Below are 11,700 nucleotides of genomic sequence, written 5' to 3' on the forward strand. Positions count from 1 at the left end.
GTGTGTGTGTGTGTGTGTGTGTGTGTGTGTGTGTGTGTGTGTGTGTGTGTGTGTGTGTGTGTGTGTAAAAAGCTACATTATGTTATTCAGTAATAAGTCAGTTATGTTTGAAATGATATTGGATATTGGATATATTATGAGAAATTTTTCTGCAATTTTCATCATTTTAAAATTGAAATTGATGAAATAGTCCCATCCTAATAGAAAATTGGAAGAAATTAAATATAAAATATTTTCTGTGAATTTTTTCTTAGAGAAGAACAAAAATACAAAAGTACAAAAAGTACTTAAGAAATAAAATTTAATAATAATAAAAGATATGAAATAGATGATTGGATCTTATATGATCATTTTAAATATAAATACATATTTAGATATTTAGATATTTTGAAGAAAAACTTTTTTGAAACAATTTAAGAAGACTTGTTAAATTTTGTTTCTAAACATAAGTATCTAAAGATAAGTATACTTTTTTGTACAAGTATACTTATACAATGTACTTCCAGAAACATTACAAAATTTTCAAATTTCAAACAAATCACACATTTATAATTAGATATTAAATAAGAGCAGAAAATTAAATAAATTTATTGTAATTAATTCCAAGGACCAAACACTTCAAAAATATGTATTTATATCTTGGTTTATACTGGATATTCTTTGAAAAAAAATCTGACAATATACAAATATCTAATTGTAAGCACAAAAATAAAAAAATATAACAATCATTTCATTATGAGAACTTATCAAAGTCTATATAATAATGTATTAATTCTTCATGTCATCAAGATGGTATAAATATGAATGTAAATTTGACCTAAGGATGATATATATGGATTATAAATAATAGTCATTTGACAGAGTGACCATTGTAAATATTCAGCACATTGACAGTGTAAATTGAAAACATGGAGGAGAATTTGAGACTCATGGATGTTTAATTGAAATAGAAGTAGGATCTTTCATAACATTTTATTTTAATTATTAGATCGATTCTCAGGGCCATTTCTTTCACTTTTATATTTAATTGAAATAAATATATTATTCAATAAATGATGAAAAAAATATTTTAAAAATATTATAATATATCTTTTAGCTTAAAAAACTATGTAACTTAAAATATGTATCACTTTTTAAGCATTTAACATTTGATTCAGAATGTAAACTTTTACGACTTATAGTTACATATACAATGACATATATAAATTCAACTATTACAACTGACCTGCATAGGAATGTCTTGAGAAGTAGTAGTAGTAGTCGAACTCAGTGCCACTGAATTCTGAGACTGTATATACTGAGAATACTGCCAATATCTCACTCTTGGATCTTCCCATGTTGTAGTTCGATTGAAATGATTTATGAAATATCTGAAGATCACCATTAACAATTATAAATATCTAATCCATTGTTTCAAAAAAATATTACATACATCGATTTTCTATATATTTTTATAAAACTCTCAATGCGTTAATCATAAATGTCTAATTAAAATTTTATTAAATACAAAATACATCTCTCGATTAATGCATGTAGAATATTATCTATTATCGCATTATCTTTTTCATTACTTTTTGACAATTTGATCATATACTTATTTCAAGAATCGTAAAGAGAATTATCGAAAATTAAGTTACGATTGTTTCACATAATATAAATTTATTGATATAGGAAGATTTCGATTTTTGGAATTCTATTAGTAAGCTGTTTATCTTTAATGAAAAGAATAAAAAGATAATTTCTAAAGTGCACTTTACGTACGGGCGACCGCTGCGAATATCGTATCTGCATTCCCAGCCGGGAGGTAATTGACTCCTATCACTCTGTTCCGCCATTTTTCTGCGCCGTATTCTCGTATTCTTTCAATTGCAACAAATTATTACGTAGATTATCTTTTCTCAAATCAGCTACTAGTTTGATACTAACTACTGTCGAAACCACAGTCCACAAACATCTATATAAATACCACAGGCTTCTATCTAAATATTACACTAGACTGATAACTCCCTAAATTTCCATACGTGAAAATGCTACCTGCGCAAATTAGATGCGTGGAATAAGACCATCACGAGACAGCACGTATAGAAAAGAGATGCTATATGATAGTAAAAGAGGAGAGCGGCGACTTGCACACAGTTCAATTGCACACACCACTCACATCGCTTTGTTCCTAGTAGTTTTTCATTGCTTCATGAGATTATATTATTTTAAATTAGTCAATTGGTGATGGTAAACAATTGATATATACTTGTTAAAGAGCTATGCAACGGCGTTATAATGAATACTTTCCAGAGAATACTTTCCAAGATACACAGATAACACACAGATGACACATTCGACCCGAGCAAATTTGTACCAACCTAGGTTGGATAACATTATAAGATTTTCTATTGGTGGAATATGTAACGTCAACCAATAGAACATATCCAATCCAAATGGGAGCAAATCCGCTCGGGTCGAAAACGCTAATGCTTGTATTCTACAATAGAAGTCGTAAAAAATTGTTGGCCAATCACAGTTAAGTGAAAAGAATAATCGATTAGGATTAATTTTAGGATTAAGGTTTTAGGATTAAGGTTAATTTTTATGGTTTACCGTTTACGATAAACGACTATTGTACAATAGAAAAAGTCTAACAGTGAATCATTATATCCTTGTTGTTTGCTAATGTTAAATGAAGATGACGTGATCTTTGTGTCACACTGTGTTGCTGGAAAGCACCAAATAATAATGAAATTTGCGTTTAGAGTTACAAAATAGACCTGCAGCCTCTCTATGGCTGCGGTCGATTTGGACGTTTTTAGCACTTTTCAATAGTTCTATTCTTATTCTACATCTAATGAACGATAAAGGATGCGTTTAGGGAGACATTATTCACGCTATGGACGCAAACGCTACCAATGCTGTTCTTGGAGCGTGATAGCATTAACAAGCTCCATGAACGATCCTAGCGTAGTTAGCGTTGATAATTTAACCAGAGAGATATACTCGTCGAGGTCAAGGGGATTCTGTTTTCAATCACTAATTTTTTTCTATAATTAAAATTTTCAAGGTTTTGTAAAGTATTTGTAACGTAAATTTTTTATTTTCTCGTAGTGAATAACAGAACTCAATCTCAATTGCAATCTCTATGATAGTTTGCCATTAGGTCGGAGTGAACAATGTAAATTGGATCAAAAAATTAATAGTTACATTAAGTAAATTAATCAGATAAAAGAAAGAACCCGTTGTCGATTTCAGAAGAAGAAGCGTCTACATTTATCAATAAGGGTCTTAAGCATCTGCAGCGGAATACTCTGCAATAATAACTTTTTTCCGTACATGGGAATTAAAAATTGCCAGTAACAAGATATCTCAGAATTTCACATTTATAATAAAATCAAATACACAAGTTGAACTTCGCAGAAACTTTGAAAAGTTAAAGATGATACACAAGCAAGAATTACGTTCACTCCAGCCTAGTGGCAAGCCATCAGCAGAGATTAAAATTGAGATTGCATTCATTATGATAAAATTTGAACACACATTACGTATATACGTTTACTCTATAAAATTCTAAGAGAAAAAAGTTTCGTGCCACTCGAGAACAAAATACCCTCACATTAAAACATTAATCTAATCTTTGACGAATGTTAAACGCTACCAACGCTACGCTAGAGTCGCTTACGGATCTGTAAACGCTAAAGGGCTCGGCACAATAAAAGGAATAGGAAACAAAAAATAAGAACCTATCAGAAATCGTGTATTCTGATTTCTGGAGGCTTATTAAGGCCATTCCACACAAACTTGCATAACCGCGTAATCATATGCATAAAGAAATCCAATCACATTTCTGTCATAAAGACAAACATAAAATACGGATGATTTTCTTTATGCATACGTTTATGCGGCTATGCAAGTTGTGTGAAATGGTCCTAACAATTCTTAAAACGAGATAAAAATTACGAAAATGATCGAATTTACTAGAATTTTTATAACTTCATTGGTGACAACACCTAGTGAATTTGTTCATTATTATAATTTTCACTTTGTTAAAAGATCATAATAAGAATCGTAAATCTTCCTAATAGATTAAAATCGTTATTCTTTATTCTTTCTATTGTGCGCAGAGTCTCAACTATTTTTGAGTTATCGGAGGCATCCAAGGTCAAATCCGCGGTAACATGGCGTATGTTTCCTAAAAAAACTCTTAAAAATATCTTAAAGATATCTTATTTTATGTATCGATTTTAGAAATTTTGTTCATTTACTAAAATAAAATTGTGAAAATTACAAAATGGTAGAGATACTTTTCGTTTCGACTCAGTTTAATCCGCTTTACTATTCCTCTTGCCCACGAGCGATATATAAAAAAATTTGAAACACTGTATATACACAATATTTACATATGAAGGCCCATTCAGAACACGCTTATAACGATATTAGTGCACTAAAAACGGAGAACATAGACTCTTGCATAACATAATACATAAGACATAAGAAAATCAATCAATCAAAGTCCTTTATTTCATAGAAAGGAAGGAAATAAAGGATTTTGATTGTTCATTTTCTTATGCATTTTCTTATGTTAAGCGTTATGCAAGAGTCTGTGCTTCCCTCTTAACAAACTATACTTTATGTTACGCATATTATAGAAATTCGGAAATAAAAGGCCACAGCACAAACTTTTGCATAACACATAGTGCATAAGCAAATCAACTAATCAGAACTAATCTTCTCTTTCTTCCTATACCATGGAAAAGAAGGATTTCGATTGATTGATTCTTTTATATGCACTATGCATTATGCAAGAGTTTATGCCACGGCCAAAAGGCTGCGGTCGATTTGAACGCTTTCAGTACTTTTCAGTCTTTTTATTTTATTTTCATTTATTCTATTTTTATTTTCGTCTAATGAACGATAAAGACAAAATGATGGTTACAAGTGCTTAAAGAATGCGTGAGCGTCCAAATCGACTGCAGCTAAAAGCGCATTCTGAATACAGACCGATGTATGCAGTTGCACTACCACTTCAATACTCAAATTCACTTTTCTGTAAAAGATGAACGTAATATGTGTTCTGCATAAAACAAATCTACCTGATATTATGAATTTACTATGAATTTTACTTTTACCTTTTTAATATTCGTATGTTTAATACATGTATCGTATTGATACATCATTTATATAAAAATATTTGAAAACTGTAGTTTTCATAGAAACGGGCAACCGGATATTGCATAATGTAATTAAACAAAATATGCGCAAGGACACGGGATGCTTGTAATGATACTATACACATACCCATTACTATTTTAAAATCAATTCAACAATGAAAGAACTCTTGTAAAAACATGTAAAGTGGTCTCGTAAATAACTCTAAGAAAAAAATCATAAAGCGATCTGCCTTAATAGAAGGTGTTTATAACAACAGATTCATTTCTATGGAAAAAACATATATATTATGTTCATTTTTTACAAAGAAATCGACAAATCTGGGGAATTTTGAAATTGATGAACGGTAGTGTACATGTATGCAAGTATATATTTTAATTATGTACATATTTTTAATATAAATTGAACTTTACAACTATCATAATTGATTAAAATTTATAATTATTTATTAATCTTTAATGTATAAATTGAGAAAATTACACAATCCCCTTTCATTTAAAGATTCTTTTATATTTTAAAAAAATATAAACAGAAAATAACAATTTTTGTATAATATCTTATTAACTTGTATATATGATTAGAAAACCTAATATTTATGGTGTTATAAATAATTATTTTAATGATGTAATTACTTAAACGCTGGAAGTATATTCAAAAGTATATATCTAAGTATATATATCTAAGTAAATGTTGAGATAATTATCACATTCTATTTTACAGTACCTTTCTTGCTTTTATCATTACCATACATAGCATCCAAAAATAAACCTAAAAATACTATAAGTGTACTCAACCATTGCCTAAGAGAAAGATTATTTCCAAAAATTAATATAGAGCCTAAAACAGTAAAAAATTTCCTAGTAGTGGTTATAATTGAACATGGCAATGGACCAAATTCAGCTACAGTTAGAAATATAAAATATTGTCCAAATGCTCCAGCCATAGAAAATGTCGTTATATGCCATATGGTGGAAGGATATCTTTGTAGGAAACGAATAAATTCAAAAAGTTCTCCAGAAATAAGAATCACTGTGCTACTAAAGATAACAGACCAAAAGTTCATATTGAGCATCATGTGTCCTGACTTTGAGTTATGTTCAGCTCTCATTCGTTCCTGCACTGCACTTGTTAATCCATCCATCGTTAACGATAATAGTAATAACAATTCTCCAACTGATAATTGTGACTCTGCTTGCTTTTTAGAAACATTACCATCCTTATACATAAACAATGCAACTCCAATGACAATCAAGAAAATGAATATGTACTTTCTAATTGGATATATCTGTAAAGAAAAGTGATAATTAAAAATGATATTAAAGATAGCAAAAAATTCAATGTATAAAACTATCTTGGTAAATAGACTTATTAAATTACCTTTTTTCCTAGCAATACACCTAATACCATTACAGGTATAGGCTTGCCAGCTTTACCAATCACCTGCGTTGGATAATTGACAAACTGTAATGCCATGTTACTGCACACCATAGCAAGAAGATATGTTAGGGCAGACAACGAATAATATACAGTTCTTGTAGTATCCTCGCCTTGTTTCATCACAGTCAGCAAAATCATTTTAGCAAATATGTAATTCACCAGACACTGGATGAAAACCAGTGCAAACATGTATGTAAATTTTTCCCGATTCTCCCCATCACCATATTGTCCTCGTGTGATTTTTTCTTGTAACATACCAAAGTAGAAATAGCACACAAATATGCCGGTCGAGCATATGAACAATTTAGTATATTTGTTAGTAGTAGCCATTTTTCAATAGATATAATATTGTAAAACCACATAAAAAAAAGTCTGTCTTTTCATGTGTCACTCGCGTTATTTCAATCAGGGCAAATCAAAGGATCCGAACTGGAGACCCTTTAAACTTTAAAGATTTCATGTAGCCGAGTTTCGCTGACGAAATTCTCCCACCTCGCCGAAAACGAAGCAACGTTCAAATCAAATCACAGATTTCTTATTACATTAGACTGCTAACTCTGTTCCTTTAACTGCTAAAATTTGCCAAAGTATATACGCATGCTCAAACTAAGACCCACGCCAGTCCAATCAACAAAGAGATATACGACATCTTGATCACAGAGAAGTATAAAACATCTTGAATCAATCACGGAGAGGCTAGTAGAATTGACATAAATAGAATGGAGCCAATACATGTGTCTAATACTGATTGGCTACACCGTTTATAGGTTAACTGTTAAGTCCGATGTTCACGATGCTAGAAATATTATAACATGTTAGCGCGCTAACATGCTATAATTTACGTTACGCATACTATAGAATTTCAGAGATAAAAGCGCATTCTGAATACAGGCTCTCTTCTTTTTCTAGGATACATTCCAAAATTTCCTCTCTGAGAAAAATTTTACTCGAAATATATAGTACACGTGACATATACTACAGCATATAGAGTAAAATCTTCCTCGAAGAGGTTTTGGAACGTAACCCTAGGTGTATAAAGCCAGCAGCCATGATTAAAGGTACCTTTTCATGCTGACGCTCGACGTTCATTTTCAGCATCAAAATAAGGTGAAAATCACATGGTGCGGAAAAGGGCTGCAGAATAAAAAATACATTATATAAAGAAAAAGAATTTTTTTTTTGAATCCTCTGCTTGGTATATTCTTTTAGATCATCCAATAGCAGCGATTTGAGTTGAATCTTCTGATTCGCGACCATTATCGCCTCGCTGATTGGCTGCCGCTTGCTGCGCCGACTGAACTAGACATAAGACTAACCTAAAATTTAACCTTTAACCTAACCTTTAATTTACCTAGACTTACTTTATTATAAAAGCACGAGAAAGCAGTGTAATACATGTTAATACATATCAATACGTCAGAGAATTTTCTGTCAAAGTACTGTGTGGAGCGACAGGAGACATTATAATTCGCCTTCATCCGAAGGCATCTTTTAATAAATATGATACTTCGATATTATATTCGAAGAGTTTAAATTAATTATAATCTTGTAGTACACTAAGCTTCAATTACTCGCCTTGTGCTGATCATACCTTAGGTAAATTACACGAAAATTTACATCGAACATCAAACGAAATCAATTTTGATTGTTACTCGTAAACAGACTGCTCAAAGACAAAACAAAAATGACAATATTGAAGCAATATTACTAACGTCATATCTGTGTGTCATCTTTAAAAGGAATGTTTTATTAAAAAATTTCAATGGAGGTAAGATTTAATTGTCAGTACAACTTATTCAATTCCCCAATATTTTTTATTTATGACACATTAAATTATACTTTGTTTGCATCGCTCACATACTTTTTCTATAAATAATATGGAAGTGTATCTCAGTGCCTGTCTTCTGAAATTCCACTTATTCTGTCTATCATAAGACTTTTACTTATAATTTTTTCCTAGAGTAAAATTAACTAAAAATTTTTATTTTTAATAAACTAATGAATTTTTTCAGCTTGGTTTGTCAAAATAGGATATAACACGATTATAATATAACTCCGACACAGTTGTGATAATCGTGATTGCATTTCAGATACAATATTTCTTTTAGCATAACACATTTATTTCTGATTGACAAAGATGATTGTTAAAAACAAATCCTGTCGATTGGTAAGTAATGAATGCATTTCTAAACTATAGATTATGGAAATTTAAACTTCTGTACTTTTTAATTTTGTTAATAATATGATTTATATGATTTAATTATGCAGTCACTTGAATGTGTAATTGAACATTAATCTTACAATTTATGCAGAAAGCAGAGTAATCAATTTTAGTAGAAATTTTACTTTTATTATATACAATTTGAAATTTTACTTTCATTATATACAATTTGTTAATTTGTTTATTCTTTGAACTATGTTACTGTATATAATATATAATTATATGCTATATAATATATAATATATAATATATAATTATATGCTTTATTCCAAATCTAAGTTCACATAATATTTACAATAATCTGTATAAAGTTCGATATACAAGGTGCAATAAAGTTTAAGTTTCCAGATATAAATAGATGTAAAGAGATTTAAAATAACTACTTTTTTTACTAATTTTTTTAATAATCATTTTTTATTTTTTTTACTATATTATATAATAATATTCTAAATATTTTCTTTAAAATTATTTAAAATTATTATTGTAATACTGTATTATTCTTTATCGCTGATAAATTTTTTCGCAAGTCGGATTTTATTTCAAATAATCACTTTTATTTTCAATTTGAAAAATAAAAGTGATTAATTAATAATTTTTTTTTACTTTGCAGAATTACATTATTTTAAGGATAAAAATTTAGAATGTTTATAATAGTATAGAAAAATTAATTCATTGTTCTAAAAAATATATTAAAATATGTAGAGTGATTATATTAAATAGAGTGAAAAATAAAAATAACTTTTATTATCTTTTTTTTATTTTCTTGAGCTAGAAATTTTCAGATCTTACTATATGCAATAAATTCAAAAATAGTAATATTCTGCATATTATATTGTTTAGTTTCTTTTTTTTTATTATTTTTCTTTAGAACACTGTTTTAAATTAAAGTGAACATAAATTTCATCAAGATGGCAATTGGAAATATTATCTGTGGAGTAAATACTCCAAAAGTGAAGAAAAAGAAAGTTAAGGTATTTTTTTTTTTAATTAACGCATTGTGTTATATTATTGTAATTTATTAAATACAATTTTGGTTTTAATTTAATTGAACTATTATTATAATTTACTTAATTTTATTTTGTAGTTTAATAAGTAATATTTATATAATAATAATGATAAGAAATTACACTGTATAAAGATTTTTAATATACAATATTTTGAATTAACATTCTTCTTTTCTGACTGTAGCTATTGTATCCTTACGTTTTTCAAATTGTAGACAACTGAGCGTAGTTGGATAGAGGCAACATTTCAAAAGAGGGAATGTGCAAAGTTTATCCCAAGCAATGAGGATGGAAATAGGTAGGACTTCCTGAAATAAGCTGTAATAAGTATGTATATGTATAAAGTGTTTCAGGATTTAATGGATGAACTGTGAGAACATATTTTACTAGTGGAAGTAAGAAAAAGATATTATATGAAGTTTAGTTATACTCTATTATAAAATTATAAATAAGTATTGAAACGGAACATGAATTAGGAAACACGGATTTTCCATTGCGCAGAATATGAAAGTATATGTTTTGCATGGAAAAGTTAAATTATTTTTTTATCTCGTATGTATATTCATCATCATATTTACTATCTTTAAGTGATTTAGTATCATTTCGATCTGTGCGTCGATTCGTTCTCTGAGATAACGGCTAAACTCGAAAAGAATAGCTATTAGATTTCTATTCTTGTGAAATAATAACTGCCATCATTGTACCAAAATGTCATCAATATGTTCCATTTCATAATATTAGTTTATAACTTGATAATAAAATATACTAAAACTTCATATAACATTTTTTTTCTTATTTTCACTTGTAAAATATGTTTCCGCAGTTTATTCATTGAATATTGAAACACTTGGGTATTGAAAAAACAAATGGTATGAAAGCAAGTAATACTCGTTTGCTAAAAATTGTATACTATGAATTCTATACTATAAATTGTATAAAATTTTCTACGATTACAGTAAAATTATTGTAGTAACACATTTATGTTATTTTATTGTATAATAAATGATTCTTGATATTTTATATCACCAAAATGCAGCGTGTGCCATGGAATGTGACTTATTTTTAATTAATACTAAGAATGGACATAAATTCATTGCTTCTCATTGATTAGTTTGTTTTTATTCCTCTTTTGCATTTATCATTAGTTTGCAAACCAATAAATATTTTTTGTCATTTCAGCACTTGATTTCATCTTTTTTATGTTTAAGATTGCTAAAACGGAAGTTTGCCATTAACTTTCCGGGACACAGGCCGACAGGAGCCATTTTACTTTGTCAAAAAAATACTACATTCATGTCATAGCAACAAAGCTGATTTTTTATTTTTTTATTATTAGATATAATATAAAAACTAAAATGACATGACAGACTGTCATTTTATCACTTTTTATATCATAAATAGGAAAAAAAAATCATCTTTGTTGCTATGATACGAAAGCATTATTTTTTTTATTGCTTCCGTTGACCCTTATTCTGCCTACCAGACTACTGTTTTAGCATTCTTAAAAATAAAAATAATGTTAAGATATGGTACAAATGATAAATCAAGTTTGCGGAAATTGTATGACAAAATGTTCACTGGTTCCCGAACTACATGTCATCATATTTGTCATCATATTATTATGATTAGATTGTGTCTATTATTATAAATTACAATTTCTGTTTTGATATATTTTAATTACAAATTTTCAGTCATATTTATATCTATAATTTGCGTTTTTTTTACCCGCTCATTTATTGATTTGATTTACTTTTTTTGTTTCATTCTATTTATAGGTTTGTACAAATACAGGGCGATAAGAATGCAGAATATGATGTAATTACTACTTCCAGGTAAGACTCATGTGCATCTTGAGTTGACTTATATTGAATTCTTTTTTCTTTC

General features: G+C 28.7%; 3 protein-coding genes across 3 annotated transcripts in view; 1 reads left to right on the plus strand and 2 right to left on the minus strand.

Moving 5' to 3' along the window:
* LOC105627451 overlaps positions 1–1,835 on the minus strand; it is an 11,920-nt gene extending 10,085 nt beyond the window's left edge. The window contains exons 1-2 of the mRNA XM_012208737.1: positions 1,762–1,835; positions 1,226–1,370 (exon numbers count right to left, since the gene is read on the minus strand). Of these exons, the coding sequence (XP_012064127.1) occupies positions 1,226–1,370; positions 1,762–1,835 (219 nt within the window). The remainder of the gene's footprint in view (positions 1–1,225; positions 1,371–1,761) is intronic.
* Positions 1,836–5,863: 4,028 nt separating this feature from the next.
* Positions 5,864–6,921, minus strand: LOC105618880 (solute carrier family 35 member B1). Its single transcript, XM_012200414.1, has 2 exons — positions 6,532–6,921; positions 5,864–6,439 (listed from the first exon to the last, which is right to left on the minus strand). Exons 1-2 carry the CDS (start codon positions 6,919–6,921, stop codon positions 5,864–5,866), a joined length of 966 nt encoding a protein of 321 aa, XP_012055804.1.
* A 2,799-nt stretch (positions 6,922–9,720) lies between these two features.
* LOC105627462 (transient receptor potential cation channel trpm) overlaps positions 9,721–11,700 on the plus strand; it is a 29,416-nt gene continuing 27,436 nt past the window's right edge. The window contains exons 1-3 of the mRNA XM_012208748.1: positions 9,721–9,783; positions 10,032–10,114; positions 11,592–11,648. Coding sequence (XP_012064138.1) covers positions 9,721–9,783; positions 10,032–10,114; positions 11,592–11,648 — 203 coding nt within the window. The remainder of the gene's footprint in view (positions 9,784–10,031; positions 10,115–11,591; positions 11,649–11,700) is intronic.

This window comes from Atta cephalotes, assembly GCF_000143395.1.
Source record: "Atta cephalotes unplaced genomic scaffold scaffold00001, whole genome shotgun sequence".
Taxonomy (NCBI): Eukaryota; Metazoa; Arthropoda; class Insecta; order Hymenoptera; family Formicidae; genus Atta; species Atta cephalotes.

Excerpts from the sequence above, each read along its gene's own strand:
- LOC105618880 (XM_012200414.1), bottom strand. The coding sequence starts at position 6,921 with ATGGCTACTACTAACAAATATACTAAATTGTTCATATGCTCGACCGGC. Across the intron at positions 6,440-6,531 it reads GTGTATTGCTAGGAAAAAAG|ATATATCCAATTAGAAAGTA; the intron begins GTAATTTAATAA and ends TTTTCTTTACAG.